This window comes from Cervus canadensis, chromosome 20, assembly GCF_019320065.1.
Source record: "Cervus canadensis isolate Bull #8, Minnesota chromosome 20, ASM1932006v1, whole genome shotgun sequence".
Taxonomy (NCBI): Eukaryota; Metazoa; Chordata; class Mammalia; order Artiodactyla; family Cervidae; genus Cervus; species Cervus canadensis.
In genome coordinates, this window is record NC_057405.1 from 20,950,213 (window position 1) to 20,970,873 (window position 20,661).

The 20,661-nt window shown below is 36.5% G+C and overlaps 1 protein-coding gene across 2 annotated transcripts in view; it reads left to right on the top strand.

The window, feature by feature from the left end:
• ADGRB3 (adhesion G protein-coupled receptor B3) overlaps positions 1-20,661 on the top strand; it is an 851,399-nt gene that overhangs the window by 666,374 nt on the left and 164,364 nt on the right. For both annotated transcript variants that reach the window (XM_043439524.1, XM_043439523.1), the window contains 2 exons: positions 18,609-18,735; positions 20,352-20,455. In XM_043439524.1, the coding sequence (XP_043295459.1) occupies positions 18,609-18,735; positions 20,352-20,455 (231 nt within the window). The remainder of the gene's footprint in view (positions 1-18,608; positions 18,736-20,351; positions 20,456-20,661) is intronic.

Here is a 20,661-nt window from a genome sequence, read left to right on the forward strand (position 1 = left end):
CAGGGGATCTTCCCAACCCAGGGAGCGAACCCGCATTTCCTGCATGCAGGCAAATTCTTTGTCAGCTGGGCCACCAGGGAAGCCCTGGAATACATAGCTATTTAGTTTCAAATAGGGATTCAAGGTCTCCGATACCTAGGAGATGATCTGAGACACTTCTTTTTGCACTTAACATTAATATCTTTTGGTGTGTGTGTGAAAACCTTATCTCCTTCTTAAAAAAAAAAAAAGGATCAAGGTCTTTCAAATATTATATTGCAAAAGAAGCAGCCATTGTTAAATTAATATGAACTTTTCTGTCCAAAATGGTCCATAAGTACTTGTCCTTGAATGTTTGAACCCACTAACATCAAGACTGAGGCTTGTACAAATGGGGCTTGCTCTTATTTTAAATAACAGTCCATTCTCAGAATCCATTAGTAATAATTTTCCATCTCTAAAGCCCCATTTGTGTCAGCATTCTGTCTACACCGCAGCCCTGAGTAGTTGGTGTCCTGGTGTAGATGTATGAACAAGACTCTATTTCATCTGTATTTTGGCTCTGAGTAGCAGTGAACAGTTCCTATAAGATATGGAAGAAAATGAACTCACAGGGATCTGAATAAATAAGTTACCATAAGATGTCTGTACTCAGAACCTGAAAGAAATCATACTATACTCCTGGGATATAGACATGGGATTCCAAAAGCAAGTTCTCCCTCTCCTTCCTCTTCTTTTGGGCTTGACTTTTCATAGAGAATCTGTTGCTGTCAGAGGAGGCTTTGTTTGGCAAGACTGGTAGCAAAAGAAGCCTAATTAAGTGAAGACAACTCAGGAAGGGAGGAGGTAGCCCTCAGCAGATACAGTTGGAGTCTACAGGGATTTGCAAGGTCATCCACAACAGATTTTCTGTACATTTACTGGGTTTTTAAATATTTTCCCAAACCAGTTCATGGAATACCATTACTCTTACTTGGGGGTGACACTATTTCTATCAGCATTTGTCTCAGGTGTCCAGAAACCACCTTACCAATGTAAAACCACTGCTCCAGACTGTCTTTATTATACTTTCTAGGGCTGTGTTTGAACCTGTGTCTGTCCCTCTGAGTGGCCACAGTTAAACCCTAGAACATTGAAGATAACATATAATGGCCTGAGTTAGAGAAGTTTTAATGTAGGTAATCTGTTTCTTTGTTTTAGAATTGCAATCTTGGAAACTGTACAAAGTGAATTTTAGGTGCCATTCTGAGAATGAGCAGTCTTCATACCAGTCTTCCCAGCTGCATCCTCAGTAGGAACAATGCTGCTTTCCTGAAGTCTTCTGTGTATCCTAGATACTTGGCTACAAAAATAGGTAGTTTGTATTGTGGAGCATTATGTTGAAGTTCTCTTTGGAGAACTTGGAGTCTTCTTCTCCAGATGATATTTCTTCAGTGGCAGATACCATGTGACAACTATTCTTCATAAAATCAGTCAACTAAATATGGCAGACATCTCTATACTTGAAGTTTTTGTTTATTTATTTAATTTTTAATATCCTTGACTGTGGTTTAAAGGAAAAAAGGAAAGCTGAAGGATACAATGAACACACCTGGAGTCTGCAACTTTGCTAAAAGATTATGTAACTCATGGGTAAACTGTGCATAGCATCCTTGGTTTTATGCCTGAATCAGTAAGCAAAATTTAAAATAGTGGTTGAACTACTTCAATATCTGTGTGCATTATTAATGTTCACATCTTTAGAGATAACTAGAGCCATGCTTTCTTGTCACTAAGAAATAAATGTTAAAATTCCCTGAGATTCTGCAGCCTTTATCTAATAAGAATAATAATATAAGAAATACTGTGCTATACGTGTAACATGCATTATAGTAATGGGTCTGTAGTAGTCAGAAATGAGATATGAAGACAGGAGATGCAACCCGAGTTTTATATTAGTGATGTTATATTAATTATGACAGATAAGGCTTTCCTATTATAGGCTTCATTTTTCAGATGCTTGAAACTTTCCCATAGGAATTTTCCTCATGACATTTTTTTGCCTAGTAATGAAAACAGGAGATTGGTTTTTAATGTTTTTGAAAGATTTTATCTAGGAGTAAAAGTGTTTTTTTAAAACATTTTTAAGTTACTTTGTATTCTGAAACCTCAAACCAAATAGCTTTTTAATGACCTTCACACTTGTCTCCAGTGAAGAAGTTTAGTGCCTTTAGTGTGTGAGGCAAAGTTTGATTTACAAATAATTAAATTACCAGCATCACCCAATGTTTCCTCTTCAAGTTGCCGGGTTTCCAAATAGCAGTTGCCCACTGCACTTTGCATATGAGGGGAAACTGCGTTTAGTTGGTCAGTAACTGAAAATTAGCCACTTCCAAAATGTGTGTGGTAGATACAGTTTTTGTACCTATTAAAAAAGAAGCCAGAGCTGAAAACTAGTTGTTGGATTCTGACATGGCCCCTTTGAATATAAGTGAGCTCTGCTGACAAAGGAGAGAGCAGTGTCAAGCTAAAACAGTGGCCTGTGTGATCTCCTTTTGTTTAAAAATCTCACAAAGACAGAATCACTTCATGCTCTGAGCTCAACAGATTGAGTTCCACTCAGGAGACAAATGGTTGAGATCCAAAACACGAAAGGTCTTGACTGCTCATTAAAATGTTAATTATGCAATGGAGGGTTCAGGGCTGTCCTTCAACCATGAATTTTCACATCTCAACCTATTAATGTATGAAGAAGCCATAGTACCTGCAGAATCACAGCATAAGAGAAAGATAGTACACACTTATTTAAGTATATGCATTTAAGTACATTGAAGTACATATACATTTAAGTATATTTCTTTAAATGCCAATCTTCGGAGAAATGAATTCATGCACTTCTTCCCCTTTATCACCAGCTCACTCGCCACACCATTAGAGACTAACTGGGTTAAGAGTTTTGAAATTTTCTTAACTGGGAGTGCAAGTGGACAGGCTACATATTTGTCTTCACTTTAGACAGTGTGTACCTTTTAGCCTCTGAATCTCTATAACCTATACTGTGCAGAGCACAAAAAAGGCATTAAAACATTTTATATAAATTTATAAATGAGTGAGATTAAAGAAAAATTTTATATTCTCTAAATTACAAAAGTCAGTGTTTTATGGTGTTTAAATCAGCACTGAAAAAGCCTTAATTTCACCTCTCCATGAATTCATAAAATACCATTCTTTCACATTTTATGTCAGAATTTAAAAATCAACTTACATATTAAGCATCATTAAGCACTGAACTTTACAAAGCCACATTACATGATCATACAAAGCCACTCCTGTCTCTTTACCATCCTTTCTGTTTGTACTGTGACCAAGAAATTAAGCACGGGCTTCCATCTCTTCTCTCCAGTCACGTTGACACACAGTCAGGAGTGGTCAGCTTGGCAAAGGCCTGGCCAGGTGGGTGATTCAGGATGTTTTGGGAACAACGCTTTCACTGTGAACTCTGGTCAGCAGTGGAAGTCTTCTATCCTAACATCCTTTTGTTTTGTGAGGGGTGGGTAATCTATGGCCTCGCACAAAAGAGATCTATCTTCAAATTCCCATAAAGCCAGAATTTTATAGAAATTACTACATTTTTGTAATTTTACACATTATTCTTCTTGACCATACTTATCAGGGCATTTGTTTTAAATATTCATGATTTCCAGAGAGACTAGTTTGAATGGGAGGTTTCCATTAATAATTTCTTGGCAGTGTTTAGGAGATAGAAAGATCACATCCTTTGCATTTCATTTAAGGATTTGACATGGCTTCTTTCCCTGGTTGTATGTATATATTTTGTCTTGATGTTTCATTAGCCACCTGAGACTTAAAAATAATATGTAACTTAGCTATTGGCTGTGTGATTCTGTGATCATAAAGAGATTTGCTAATTCAGGGTTCTGTTTTTAATTCTTAAGGTCTTTACAGTATCAAAAAATTCATGAAAAAATCAGTTCACGTCATCTCTTTTCTTCTTCATGGAGGACATTAATTACTTTACTTCTTTTAGCTTTGGGTCTTCCAAACCAGGACTCTGAAGCCTGGAAATTTTATGACGCCGTGACAAGAGCAATAATCCTTGATGGATAATCTTGTTCATGTCACATGACTCCTCTGATACGGTTTTCTTGTTGGTAAAATGATACATGTCATCATTGTGATGATACACAACATTTATATAAAGCGTTTAACTTTCAGAAAAGTATTTTTGTTCCCATTAATAATGCTTGGGCAATATAGCCACTAAATAAATGGCTCAGGAGTAAAGAATCCACATGCAGTACAGGAGATGCAGGAGACATGGGTTCAATCCCTGGGTCACGAAGATCCCCTGGAGGAGGGCATATCAACCCACTCTGGTATTCTTGCTGGGAAAATCCCGAGGACAGAGGAGCCTGGCAAGCTATGGTCCATGGGGTCACAAAGAGCTGGACACAACTGAGGAGACTGAGGACAAGGGTGTCTACTATCTTCTGTATTTTCAACAGCAATCCCCAAACGATAGATAGAACATGCAATTGTTTAACTTTATCAGTGAGGATACTGAGTCCCAATTTAGGCTAAGAATTTCCTCCAGGTAACAAGACTATGTTGGTGCTGAAATCAGAAACCATGATTCCTGTGTCCACATCTGTGACTTTAAAAAACAAAAACAATACAACTATGCAGGACAAGGACATTGGTTTTCCCATTAAGTCTATAAATGATATAAAAGGGAGGAAAACTGGCAAGCTCTTTTGAAACTGGTCACAAGTAAATTCTAAGTGTAATCTTAATTAGAGGGGGAAAAGAACAGATGAAAAGAATATTTACTGAAGCCATTATTACAAAGTTTGATTTGGCACAAGAACTCATCTCTGTCATCAAGTAGGCACAAAATGTTTGCAGCTTGGTTTTCATTGAGTGAGATTTTTCACTGCAATGCTGAGATATTGATTTGTTTGTAAAGAATTCAATAGTTGCAAATGAGTGGAATTGGGGGCTGATGCAAAATTAGTGTGTTGGTTGAATAAATGTATGACCAGGAACCAATGGCAACCCATTCCAGTACTCTTGCCTGAAAAATCCCATGGACGGAGAAACCTGGTGGGCTACAGTCCATGGAGTCGCAAAGAGTCGGACACGACTGAGCGACTTCACTTTCATTTTTCAGGAACCACTTGGTTGAGGTTAACAGATTATTTTCTTAGTTTATATTTTAATCAAATTCAGTTTTTTCAGAGATTAGGTAATTTCATGGACACATGTTTGTACATATTAATAATTTGTTCTGCCCCTCCAGTAATTTTTATTTCCTCTCTACTAATATTCAGGTTCCCTAATTGCACATAATACACTGGGGAAGTGAGCAGAGAAACAGCCCTAATATGCAGGGCTCCCTTTCTCAGAGTTCTGAAAATATTGTACCACCCAGATAGTCACTTTGACTATATATATATCTTCAGTGAATTCTCTTTTTTTTTTTTTTTTCATTTTTTGTGTAGGCAATCAATGATGAATCATAATTTTTGATGTATGATTAACCTAATAATTAAATTTCTATTTCTTGGAAATAATAATTCTGATATTAAAAAACAGATTTCTAGCTTTGTCCCAGAATTAATGCATCAGAATTTTGAGTGAATTAAGCTCCCACTCATAAGTGATGCTTCAGTTTCATGTCTCAACAGTAAATTTTTGAGAACTGGTCTTCCAATTTGGATTAACATTGCAGGCATGTGTTCCAGTTTTTAACTTGGAAAACAGCTGACCTGTGACCCAGTGCCAAAAGCATGACTAGACCAGTTTATAGCCAAACCATATCGTAATTATAATCTCAAATATAATAGGATTTTAAAAAGTTATGTAATACAAGTAGCTGCCTTAGACTCTTACTCGGTGATTCTGCTGTTGAATTTTTTCTTTTTAACCAGGATTTCCACATATAGAAAACTATTGTACCTTTCACAGTGTTTTATGAACTGTTTTTGGTTGATAATTTTTTAACAGCATGGTGATTTGACTTCAAGGTGCTAGGAACTCTAAGAGTTCACAACACTTATCATCTTATCCCAAAATATGTAGCATAAATTTCCAGGATAAACAGCAGACCTTCACTTGCAAGCGCAAGACTGCATGCTCTCTTATAAATTGTCTCTTTTTTAATGGATGTTCTGCAAAACAGTAATAACTGGATGTCCTGGCTAAAGCTTCAAGATGACCATTGTAAGTCAGTGGTTAAATATCAATTTGCAAACTCTGTTTTATCACTATAAATCTGGATAGATTATTTACATAACTTTAGCAAAAGTTTACATAATATTACACCTCCTTGGTAGATAGTGAAAAGTAATAAAACTAAATATTGGTTTATGAGCCCAGTCATTATTAATTCAATTCAATGTGCCATAATGCTACTTTAGTTTAAGAGAAAATATTTATATACTACAGAATGACTTGAGAATAAAAGACTTGGATAATCCATTTAATATTGAAACTCTTATATTCCTGAGTCACACATTAATGCATGTACATATTGAAAGCTATATATATATATAAATTTTTCTTAAAATTGTCCTTTTAGCTTTCTGGTAAGGGGACTTCACAGTATAAAAGTACTTACAAAGAGATATTCATTTTTTATAAGTAAAGACTATGAAAGAATTAATCTTATGGTAATCATATGTTAGCTTGCTCTTATTTCACATAATTTTTTTGAATTACAAAAGAATTTTTTATTATATAGGTAATATAGTAATGGGAGAAATACAAAGGTACGAAAAATATAAAGAAGCAATAAATAATACTTATAATTCAATACGCTGAAGCAACCACTGTAATTAATTTGTCAAATATACATTTAGTCTTTTTTATATGTGTATTTTACATATTGGGATTAATCCTCTGCAGAAAGGAACAAAAGCCATTAGAATCAGGAAATGAGCAATTTAGTTGGATACACAGACTGCTTTGTGTCCAGATTATCTGAGAACTAGTGGGGAAAGGAACTTATGTTTAAATCTGCTCAATTTCAGTAATACTTCTGTTTCAGGGTTGTACACTCAGCTGTTGTAGGTTATATCAGACTAAAAACTGGTTACTAGCCTAGATAAACAGTTTTGTTTTCTTTTTTGAGGGAGGAAAATATCCAAATAGAATGAATTGTCTTGTGATTTTGAGATTAACTCACCCTCAGTGGTTCAAGGAATGTTTAAGTATTTTAAAAAGAAATGCAGAGAAAAATCATTTCTAAGAGCTTTTCTTACCCACACCCTAGAATGACTTTGGAAATCTTTCTTAAATTAGTTATAGATAGAACTAAATTGTCTTTTTGCTATTTTAGTAGACATACCATACATAATTTATCAATAAACTAAAATATATTAAAGCAGGCCCCTTTAGTCCCATTCAAAATTAGAACTCCATATCCCAAAACGGTCTCACTCTCTCTTTTTTCTTCTTTCCATTGCATCTGCTCTTGTCTCTTTTTTTTTTTCCTTTTAAATTTGTCTAAACAAACTTTGGGGAAATTTCTGAGGACAAAAAAGGCTTAAAATGACATCAATGAGATTTTATTCTTGAATGTTCTTTCATTTTATTGACAGGAATAATACTTTTCCCCTTGGAGGTATAGTCGATTTTTTTTTTCTTCCTTCTTTCTTTCTAATTCCAACACTGAATCAAATTATGGAACCTCTGTTTCAACAAATTGTGGAACCTCTGTTGGGTCTTCCTGGTGGCTCAAATAGTAAAGAATTTGCCTGCAATGTAGGAGACCTGGGTTCGATTCCCCAGTTGGGAAAATCCCCTGGAGAAGAGAATGACAACCTGCTGCAGTATTCTTGCCTGGAGAATTCCATGAACAGAGGAACCTGGCAGGCTACAGTTCATGGGTTCTCAAAGAGTTGGACATGACTGAATGACTAACACTGTTTCACCATTGCTACATCCTATCAGAATCATCTCTCACTGAACCATTAAGGTCTGTGTTGGAAGACATTAGGAGATTTATTCCTACCTTAAATTAAAAATATAATTGATAAAACTTTATGTTTATACATTGACTCACATGCAATCTTTTTTCTTCTATTGCTAAACTCTTTGATATCACCAGCTTTCTTTTTTAACTTCCAGAAATCTAGTCTCCATCTGAGCCCTCTGCTAAAATCATTCTCTCAAATGTTCTTAATGGCCTTTGTGCCCACAGTGACCATACTCAACACAATTCTTTTTATTCTCTTAATTATTTTCCCTTTCCAGTCACTTTTTCATGAAGTCCTGCCCACATATTTTCTGTAGGATTTTTAATAATTAATTTAATTAAATTAATTAGACATACAGATGATACCACTCTAATGGCAGAAAGAGAACTAAGGAACCTCTTGATGAGGGTGAAAAAGGAGAGTGAAAAAGTGTTGGCCTAAAACTCAACATTGAAAAAACTAAGATGATGGCATCCGGTTCCATCACTTCATGGCAAATAGATGGAGGAAAAGTGGAAACAGTGAGAGATTTTATTTTCTTGGGCTCCAGAATCACTGCAGACGATAACTGTAGCCATGAAATTAAAAGACATTTGCTCTTTGGAAGAAAAGTTATGACAAACCTAGACAGCATATTACAAAGCAGAGGCATCACTTTGTGACAAACGGCCATCTAGTCAAAGTTATGGTTTTTCCAGTAGGCATGGTAAGATGTGAGAACAGGACCTTAAAGAAGACTAGGTGCTGAAGAATTCATGTTTTTGAACTGTGGTGCTGGAGAAGATATTCATGAGAGACCCTTGGTCAGCAAGGAGATCAAACTGGTCAATCCTAAAAGAAATCAGTCCTGACTATTCATTGGAAGGATTGATGCTGAATCTGAAGCGCCAATACTTTGGCCACCTGATGCGAAGAGCTGACTCATTGAGAAAGACCTTAATGCTTGGGAAAATTTGAAGGCAGGAGGAGAAGGGGGCGACAGAGGATGAGATGATTGGATGGCATCACGGACACAGTGGACATGAGTTTGAGCATACTGCAGGAGATTGTGAAATTCAAGGAAGCCTGGCATGCTGCAGTCCATGGGGTCACAAAGAATTTGACACAACTTAGCAACTAAACAACAGCATTGCTTTACAGTGTTGTATTAATTTCTGCTGTACGGCAAAGTGAACGAGTTAGACATAAACATGTATCCATTCTTTTTTAGGTTATTTTCTCATAGAGGCCCCTTCAGAGTATTAAGGAGTGAGTTCCCTGTGCTATAGAGAAGGTCTTTGTTGGTTATCTATTTTATATACAGTAGTGTGTGTATGTCCCTCTGAATTTCCCAGCATAGTCCTCCCTTCCTTCCTCCTTCATAATCTTAAGTTTGTTTTCTACATCTGTGACTCTATTTCTGTTTTGTAAATAAGTTCATTTGTACCATTTTTTTTATATTCCTCATACAATATTTCTCTTTCTCCAAGTGAATTACTGAGATTTCAGTTCCCAAAACGGTGCCCTTTCTGAGTACTCCCTTGAATGTTCTTAGCTCAAGCTGTGCACTCCCCTGCCTCCACCTCACTGGGAGAACTGAGAGATGGGAATCTGCTCTGAAGGTATACAGGCTCAGGCTTAGCTCCTGGTGCAGCTCTGCACCAGCGGGATGGCGTGAGGAATGTCACCATCTCTTGGTGACATTTATTTATTTTAAACATATATAATAAGGACAAAGGTAGGCATCCACGGTTACATGGACCCTAGGCAGATGGAGATATCCGGGTACCTTCCAACTGTGGGCTTTTTTCTGTCTCCAGGGCCCTCATGATCCTCGATGGAGGCACTGAGTCTCTTTGTCAATCCTAGCAACCTTGATATTTCATTTTAGGATTTCTTTGTAAACGTGTTTAAAGTATCCACCACAACACCTAACACTGGATAGACACTCAATAAATGTTAGCTGTTATTTTCATTAGCATGATTATTTTTATTTGCCTATTGACTAATTAATGATGGCACCTTGCATATCTTAACCTTTAATTATTAATACATCATGGTGAAGATATTTATACATATTTATAAGCCAGTAGATTGATTCCCTTAATGGTTTTACTTCCCATACTCCTTTCTTCTCTCAGCACTTCCAGTTTACAAAATGGCAAAAAAAGATACTGCTTTTCCCCTTTTTAATTGTTTTTCTTTTTGCTCTGGGTGTGTAAGAGTTCCTTATGTGTTTGACACATTAACTTCTCATCATTTACGTGGCTCAAGAGTAGTTTTTCCCATTCTGCTGGCTGCCAATTCACTCTCTTGCTTCCTTTGTTAGGCAGAATTTTTTTTCATCTACTTGTCATTTTTTTTGCTTTTGTTGCTTGTACTTTGGAAATCGTGGTTGCCAGCAGCTGGGAGAGGAGGCAATGGAGAGTTTCTGTTCTGTGGGGTAAAGTTTCAGTTATCCAAGATGAGTAGGTTCCAGAGATCTGTGTACGACATTCGGGCTATTGTCAGCTGTGTATTCCGCGCCTCACACGTTAGCTGTTCTTACCACAGTTTTAAACATAAGTAAGTAAATGAACAAATGCCACTACTGGAAATAAAACTGATGCTACCATCCTTGTAAATGATACTCAGTCAAAAGCAACAACAAAAGCAACATATTCTTGAATTTAATGTGTGACGAAATGACAATGACACTACACCTGCAAAATAACCACTGAAGCTCTCAAGCTCCAAAAGGCAACGTGGAAATCTGTATGGCCATAAAATAATCTAGCACAGTGTTTGAATGTCTTTGAAGATTAATAATATTTGTTGAGAAATGAAGTAATGAGGTCAGAAAGTCCAGCCACCCTAGGTCAAAATCTACACCAAAATCAACAAATCAAAAATACAACAAAATCAACAAATATTTATCAAGCACCTGCTACATGTCAAGCTCTGTTTAAGATCTTAGAAGACTGAAATGAATGCATAGATATCACTATTCTCTAGAAGTTTGCATTCTAGTAAGCAAGGACAGGAAAAAAGTGAATTAAAAAGTGCATGCATAAATGTGTTAGATGTAGTAAGTGCTACAGGCAGCAGTAGACCAATAAGGTCAAGAGCAGGGCATGTAGGAAAGTAATGATGGGTAAGGCATCATTTCCTGTGTAACAAACCACCTCAAATCTTAGTGGCGTAGAAAGCAATCACGTTGCTGTTCATAATTCTGTGATTCAGCTGTTTGATTGAGTTCAGCTAGTTGGTTCTTCTGCAGTTTTGTCTGATGTCATTCACCAGGCTACAGTAAACTAACAGCTCTGCTTAGGGATGGATGACCTAATATGGCCTCACTCACATACCTGGTGGTTGGTGCTGGTTGGTCACCCTTCGTGAAGCCAGACTGTGCCACCCCACATGAAAGCAGAATTTCAGGATGATGAGGCTGGAAACTGTAAGAACTTCTGAGCCCTCAGCTCAAACAGATCACTTTCACTGCATTTTTCTGACCAAATCAAGTCACAGGCTTACCACAATTCACAGCAAGAGGAAGGAAAACCTCCACCTCTTGATGAGAAGAACTGTATAGGAGTTGAGCTAACTTTAGCCTACTACAGAGGGGGAGTTACTATGTTAAGTTGGATAGTCAGTGACATCTCTGGAAGGATTACATAAAGGCAGAGACCTATGTGATGTGAGAGAATCAGCAACATGACTGTCTTTGAAGAGTGCATTCTGGACCCTGAGAATTGATAGCACAAAAATGCCACAGTGAGGAAACAACAAGCTTACAGGCATTGTCTTTCTCTCCATGTGAGATGAGAAGAACCATTGAAAGAGTTTTGAACAGAGCGACATGAGTGCTCATATGTGTCAATAGGATCTCTGGTTGCTGTGTTGAAATTGAACTTGAGGGTAGATAGCAAGGAAGGAACGGGGAGCCCAATAATGGTATTTATCTGGAGAGAAAATGATAGTGCCTTAAAATGGAAGGGCAGTACTGGAAGCGTTTTCTGGAACAATTTGTAAAACTAATCAGATAGAAAACATTCTTGGTTGTACAGTCTTTACAACCAGAAGGTCAACTTTCCTAGGAAAGAAAATGTTAGGTTTCTTTTTGTATGTGTCTTCCACTTTGGTATTTGAAAAACACTCACCAAATACTTACTGACTTGTTAGTGAAGACTTAGGCCTTACTGCTGGATTGAGCATAATCACTGCAGGATGCCAAATCTTTCAGAATGTATCATCAGATGATGTTTAACGACCTTAAGCAAATAGATAAGCCTATTAAGATCCATTGATACTCTTCAGATTGCATTTCTGTGATATGCTAAAGGACAGCAGATGATTTAGAGCTTAAACATTCTGTCTGGGTCCAAAAGTATTAAAAAAATCCATCGCTTGAAATATAAATAATTGTTAAATTAACTGAGCAAAATATTGTCACTAAGTCCTTACTAAGTGAAAACTGGTATGTCGGTGATTCAAATTCATACAAGACACGGTTCTCAAAAGCACTGACATTTTATTGTGGCATGGAGAGTGTTCATTTTGTAAATAAAGTAAGAAAGGTGAATTTATCAACTAATGTTCCAGTGGTGGACAGAAAGCATGAATAGGCACAGAGAAGTGCTGGGAAAATCTAAGTGTGGGGTGTTCCTGGAACTAGCTCATATCTAGGTGGAACATTCTTAAAGAGATGGGAATACCAGATCACCTGACCTGCCTCCTGAGAAACCTGTATGCAGGTCAAGAAGCAACAGTTAGAAATGGACATGGAACAACAGACTGGTTCCAAATAGGGAAAGGAGTATGTCAAGGCTGTATATTGTCACCCTGCTTATTTAACTTATATGCAGAGTGCATCATGAGAAATGCTGGGCTGGAAGAAGCACAAGCTGGAATCAAGATTGCCGGGAGAAATATCAATAACCTCAGATATGCAGATGACACCACCCTTATGATAGAAAGTGAAGAAGAACTAAAGAGCCTTTTGATGAAAGTGAAAGAGGAGAGTGAAAAAGTTGGCTTAAAGCTCAACATTCAGAAAACTAAGATCATGGCATCCAGTCCCATCACTTCATGCAAATAGATGGGGAAGCAGTAGAAACAGTGAGAGACTTTATTTTGGGGGGCTCCAAAATCACTGCAGATGGTGACTGCAGCCATGAAATTAAAAGACGCTCGCTCCTCAGAAGAAAAGCTATGACCAACCTAGACAGCATATTAAAAAGCAGAGACATTACTTTGCCACCAAAGGTCTGTCTAGTCAATGCTATGGTTTATCCAGTAGTCATGTATGCATATGAGAGTTGGACTATAAAGAAAGCTGAGTGCCAAAGAATTGATGCTTTTGAACTGTGGTGTTGGAGAAGACTCTTGAGAGTCCCTTGGACATCAAGGAGATCAAACCAGTCAACCCTAAAGGAAATCAGTCCTGAATATTCATTGGAAGGATTGATGCTGAAGCTGAAACTCCAATATTTTAGCCACTTGATGCAAAGAGCTGACTACTTAGAAAAGACCCTGATGCTGGGAAAGATTGAAGGCAGGAGGAGAAGGGGACAACAGAGGATGAGATAGTTGGTTGGCATCACCAACTCAATGGACATGAGTTTGGGTAGACTTCAGGAGTTGGTGATGGACAGGGAAGCCTGGCATGCTGCAGTCCATGGTGCCACAAAGAGTTGAACATGACTGAGCAACTGAACTGAACTGAGGTGAAAAATTGGGATTCTGCTGGTATTTAAGGTATGGAGGAGTCACTTATGATTTCAGGTTCAGTAGTGGATGATAAGTGTTGTTCCCTCTTGTCGCAGAGTACTCACTCCTAAATTTCATGACAGTGAATGAAATATTAATGCTTTATGTTGTTTTTATTCTTTTTATGGTAAAAATGATTTATATATGTATGTGTATACTAGTATATAATACTATATGCAGCCATTATGATAATTTATATATATATATATATATATTTCACTTATAAAACAAGATGAACACAACAGTTTGATAATCTATCTTTAGCTAAATTCATCCACTGATACATCATACTTTCTAAAAACCACTACACAAAGGCCATGTTATTTTCAAGTGTAGGTAACATGACATGCAGACCTTACACTTCATAGGACTGTTTATTACATTCTGTTTAAAACAGGTCACATCTAAAATTTAGTATTTAAAAAAATCTCTACTCTTTGAATGAGAGAGACAACCTTGTATCACTCTGTGCCTTCAACAAGCTTCCTAAGTTCACTGCACTTCACTTTCCTCATCTGTAAAAGTAAGTGTTTGGGATAGATCAGTGCTTCTCAACCCTGACTGCATATCAGAATGATCTGGGGAAAAGAAAGAATTCCAGGCCCCACCTCAGACTTTAATTTTTAAAGGTCTCCAGATGGCTTTAATATACAATAAGTGTTGAAAACCAATGGGCTAGGTGATCACTAAGGTTAGTTCTCACAAAACTTCCTAATTTTATGAATCACTGCGTTCTGACATAGCAATGGTTGCTAGAGACAACAAATTTGTCAGTATTTCCAATGTCCTGGAAACTAGATTACCCTCAAGACTGTTTCTGCTCAAAACTGAGAACATTTCCTTATCTGTACTCCAAAATTTCTGTATTATGAGAATAATTTATACAAAGAGACATATATAATTATTCATTCGAGGGTAGCGTATACATTGAAAGTGATACAGATTCACCTAGTTCTTAGACATTAATGACTGCTATGACTGGGAAACACTTTCCTTCAGTGCACATACGTTTTAAGGACAGTGTACTCAGAAGTTATGTATTAAAGTTTTAAGAAGTGATATTGTAGCTATTTTGATTTTGAATAAATTGACCGTCAAAATCCTGAGATTTTATAATAAACCTCCTAAAGTGTATCACTTATTCATGATAAACACTTTACACACTGATGTACCGTGAAGCAGTATAAACAGTTTATAAAAGACTGATTTGAGAGGAATATTTAGCTGTATTGCTATTTCAAAAGATACAAGTTTGTTTTCTTGACACAGTTTTGAAATGTGTCACTGTAAGTTTTTGCTATCAAGTTTTTTACTAACAACTTTTCATTGGAGTGAATGGATAATCTTTTTCTTTAATCTTAAATGCTAAAGAATATAATTGTATGCTATAGTATTTAATTCTCCCATGAAATCAAGAACTCAACAATGAATTCAGATGCAGAGAAATATCATATAAACTCTTAGAAAATTGGGAAAGGCCTGAAATAAATAGTAAGCTGGGAAGTAATAGATTTGGGGTCTTATATATTTTCACAGAACTCTGTGCTTGTGAGTATGTACTTTTGAGTACTTGGGACAGGCAGACTCTTTTCTTCTTTTAGCCAGCCTAATAATAGGAAGAAGGAGAAGAGGTACAGATGACAGCTAATGGCTAACATGGGTGAATGTAGGTGTAGCCAACAAAGAATGTGCTAGTTATATGAAATTTCTGCAGGCCTAGTTATTTTGAAAACTTTTGAAAAAAAAATTAGCATCCAGAAAAGACACTATGAAAAAAAAGATGTGATTTTTCAGTATCGCCATTTTGTGTTTGTTTCTGACATCCTCAGTCTGTTAGTCTTATTATATCTTTAATGTTCATACATATTTCATTGTATTTGCTTGCCCCATTGATGACAATGTGCACTTAATAACTAAGAATAATTCACAGTTATACCATTAATCATGGCATGCAAATCTCTGAAATTAGAAGAATAATGTGACTGCTGAAATAGTCCACGTGTTTTAAAACCTTGTTCTGTGCAGACTAAGGAAGCTGTTTTGCTTCACATTATCTCTACCACCATAACAGTTTGTTTTACAAGATCTCCCTGAAATCAATCAGACACATGTGCCATGCTTTCAAAGAATTTTGTACAGTTGGAATAGCTATGAACTATTTGAAAATACAAGTGACATATATTATAGTTTTTGTAATAATAGTAATATGTATGCTAGTGATTTTATAATATCAAGAGATTTTATGAAACAATATAAAATTTAACATCTGATAGCATCACACTTATTATTACTCAACTCTTGGAAGTGACTAAGTATAGAAGTTGCTAGTTACCCCTCACCTATCAAAATTTTCACTCCTACCCATCTGATCATATTCTGGTGTTCTGCCATCAGATGCGTTATTTTATGTTTTATGACTGTGTTAAACTGAAGAGAACACATCAAACTATACTCAAATCACTTTTATTATCTTAGTTTAATCAGATAAAGTCAACAAAGGGATAATAATCCCAAAGAAAACTAAGGACAGAGGTTATGTAACCTTAAGAGGGGACCCATCAAAAGGGGTCCAGTGAGATTAGAAACATTTCATGCTTGGGGGGAATGAAAGATTAAAAAATGGAAACCAGTGTCACTTACTTCCCAGTTTGCCTGGGGCTGGATCAGGTCAGCACTACATCATTGTACAGAGCAAAGTAAATTGACCTACTTTTCTAAAGATGTCATATAAAATTTACATGATCTTCAGAGTATAGCAACATTATATTGAACATAGACTATATCTGACAGTCAAAGGTTAGTGATAGGTAACATTTTCTTGAGTAAACAAGCTTTCACTACCTAAATATAAACATGCCACTTTGTCTCATATGAGGTCTTATTTGCAGTACAGTTTTGTTCCTGGTTAAGACTTTGTTTTGGTTTATTGTTCATAGCTACATAATGTGAAAAGTGTATGTATTGGACTCCATCTTGAGAGCAGAAATACTTCTTTCCAGGATAAATAAGCTGCTATCCAGGATGAATAATGTAATGTTATGCTTTAAAAATTGTCGGATTCTCTTAAATGTATCATTCTTCTTTAAACTTTAATCTCCTGAGATAAACATTTTTTATTTGGCCTTAACTGTTTGTCACAAGAAGATAAGATATAAGAGACAGACAATCAATTATATATATATAAGTATATATATATAAAAGTATATATATATATAAAAGCATATTTATATATATATATTGCATGGTTCTATGACATCATGAGAAAGAAAAGAACCTACCAAATTTTTAACTGACTCATATTAGCTGGCTAATACTTAGAAGTACTTGGGTAAACTTAGTCATAATTTTTATGTGCATCTTCCCAAATATAGTCTATTCTTTCTCTTTAAAAAAAAGTTATAACTAACAGTATTTTGAGTCATGAATATTAATGACATCAAATCAATATTAAAATAAAATTAATAAATGTTAAACAGATATTGCATCTAAATACAAAAATAGGGATAGTGTGAATTATATTCTACAACTCAACCTGGAGGTCCAACTATCACAGTGAAACCTCTGTCATTGAAATACCTCAGAAATAGACTGCATTCATATTTAGCCCAATAGCTTTAGGCATTCAGAGATATGGAGTAGGTGAAATAAAAAGTACCTTATCAAAATTAACATCAAGCCATGTGTTCTGCTTCTGGAGTTTTAGAGTCATTTTTAACATAGATAGTAACTTGGTTTGAAATTTAAGCACACACATACACACAGGTTTGCTAGTTGGAGAGTTTCCATGCCTGGGGGAAGGGAGGTGACAATTGGTGCATTCAGTATATAACACGTGTAATGATAATCAAGTTGATTGGTTGAACTCCGTAGCTATTTTTTTTTTTTTCTTTTCTTCCTCTTCTTGTGGAGTAGTTCAGTTGGGGGTGGAAGGATTCTCCCCCTTCTTTACCCCCCTCAAGTAGGCGTAGGTTGATACCATTTTTATTGTTCTGCTGGGGTGGGAAACAAACCATATGCTTTAGAATTTTGAATGGCTACACCAAAGGGAACATTGAAGCAGGCCCTCTTTCCCCTTTCCTACCAGACTTTGAGGTGGAGTTATTCTTCTAAATGTTGTAGCAGACTCCAGGTTAGCTTAATACTTAATGCCCCACCCCGGGAAGAGAGGTGGGTGGGGATGGGGGGAGCAATGTCAAGGGCTTCAGAGGAGCTCGGGCTGAGTGAAGTGTGGAGTGGGAAGCTTCTGTCTGAGACCCACCCCTCCCCTGGATACCAGGCGAAGGCAATGAGAGTCGGAACCAGCTGACGCCGCTGCTGCTGCTGCTGCTGCTTCCCATTTCCAGGGTGAAATTTTCACAGCAGCTAATTCTAAGGGGAGGGAAAAAAAAATCCCTAACCAACAGCGGAGAAGATTTTATCACCCAACACGAGCTATCTAACCTTTTAGGCAGGCTTTTCAGAGAAATCCTCGTTTTAAAAGCCAACATTCACGATCCAAAAATACGGGACGGGAATCAGAGCTGGTATGAAATGTGAAAAGCCTCTTTACACTCTGAGTGTTTGAAACGATCCGATGAGCATAGGAAGTGGCTGCCAACGCTCTGGCGGCTGCTCGTGCCGCCGCCGCCGCCGCCGTTCCTCGCAGAGGGCTGGACAGAGTCAGTCCCGGTTTCAGCACCTCCGGCGCTGGACAGCTCTCTGCACGCTGCACCGCCGCCCGCCTGCTTCCTCCAAACACTCTCGCTTTGCCTTACTGGAGATGCATCTAAATTACGTCCTATTCAACAACAAGTAGATTTTTTTTTTTTCCTTTTTCCTGTGCGGGAATTACAGTAGACGATTCTCTCAATTAAACTGCATTTTCTTCTTTACGGAATTGACCGTCAGGCGTATTTATCCCGATCTTCCCCCCACACTTTGCAGGAACGATTCTTTGGGAACGTGGTCCACCCAGGGATGTAAAACTGTGCTTACCGATGCATCCCATACGAAATGCTTATGTGATCGTCTCTCTACCTTCGCCATTTTGGCTCAGCAACCTAGAGAAATAGTAAGTAACAAAGGGAAAACACGGCTTTAATGCAAAGGCAGGGACGTTGTGGAGAGTGTTTCTCCAGGGAACTGCATTTTAAATGGGGAAATGGAAAATGTTGCAGGGTGGCAAAATTGGGTTCGTCTCCTCCTTAGCTACAGTGGCTTGGTGAAATGAATTCTAGTTGGTGTGCTATAACTAAATTCTACTCAATTTTATGTCTTCTAACTTGAAATTTCTGCAGTATAGTTTTAAGTATGTAGTCCAATCATATTGCTAATATGCTGCAAACTTTCAAATAAAAATAATTGTCAGCTTAACCTTTATTTTAGAACTCGAAATCTGTTCTGGGGAATTTGTAAGGATACTGTTAGTAGTAGAATGAAGACCCCAGACACTATAGCCAAACACATTGCATATCTGCATTGGATATTTTCAGTACAGGTTTTCTGGGATGTCCTTGGATATTTATTTTTAAAACATTAAATGAAGTTTTTGTGAAAGTATGGACTATCAGAAACTGTAAAATCATTCCTTAGAAGTATATAGATTTGCAAAACTAGTTTCTGAAGCAGGCAGCTATATGAACTGTCTGAAAGAAAAACAATATCCTCATCAAAGGTATTTTGAAAAATTGTTTCAGAAATTGAAATGGTGAGAAATAATTATTAAGATAAATGTGACTTTCTTTCTAAATCTGGCCTAAATATGCATCACTGTTACTTATTTTGATAACCAAAAATATCTATAAAATTCATTGTGCCTATCTAAGATTTGGAACACACTTGATCTTAAAGTATATTTCTTTAAACTTCCAATACTAAAAATATGAAAAAACAGTAGATTTTACTAGTTAGTACCATGTTAGTGTCTGAAGAAAGAAATCTCTCAAATCAGTGACTGCTTGTGATCTTTATACATTTTTTTAAAAATATAAGGTTTTATTTTTCAAGGTCATATATTTAGAGAATGATATTGACTGTGAAAATTAACTCTATATTTTGTTCACAGAAAAAAGAATCACAAAACATATTCTAGGTCTTATATCTGAAATTTGATTTTCTTCTGTATTCTAGGAGGCCAAGCTACTGAAATTAAATGAAAGAATACTTGACTTAAAGCAAAGTTGTCAAAAGTCAGAAAGTTTGAACATTTTTCAATATCTAGTTACCAGATTTGTATAACATAATGCCTTATAAATAGGAGGATAAAGGTACATTTCGCTAAAAACGCATATTGTGAAATAACTGAACTGTAGTTAGTTGAAGAAAAATGAATACTGCTTCAAATATCAGCTAGAGAAAATTTAATGTGTTAATGCTGTCCAAGTTGTAACTTTAGTGATTTATTTTAGAAAGCAATAAATGGGTATATGCCACAATCCAGCACTGAAAACTCTTAAGGCCTTCATTACTTCACAGTGGGAGAGAGGGAGCAGCTAGAATTAGTCATTTTAGGGGTTGAGAATATGTGAACAGAGTGGTTACTGGGTAATTATCTGGTTACTATAACAACTATATTGGCTATTTTTGAGTGTTAGGATAGTTTGGTTGAGTTTAGAAGTTATTTTCATTTATTTTAAAAATCCTCTTTCTCTCTCTCTATTTTGTGTGCTTCTTTTTTTTGATTTGCAGATCATGGAATCCTCCAGTACACCTTCAGTTACCCTAATCGTGGGCAGTGGCCTTTCCTGCTTGGCGTTGGTCACCCTAGCAGTGGTCTATGCTGCGTTATGGAGGTATGTAATCAGTTAACACACTTCAAATGGAATGCTGTTATTCAGAGTTAAATCAGAGAGTATGATAGCTATTATATGTCTCATGTTTTCTTGATTTATTGGAAAAAGTACCTTTAAAACAGCTATAATTGCTTTGATTGAACTATAATAGATGAACTCAAAAGTGCTAAGTAAGTGTTTACTTAATTTTCTTCTCTATATTTTCC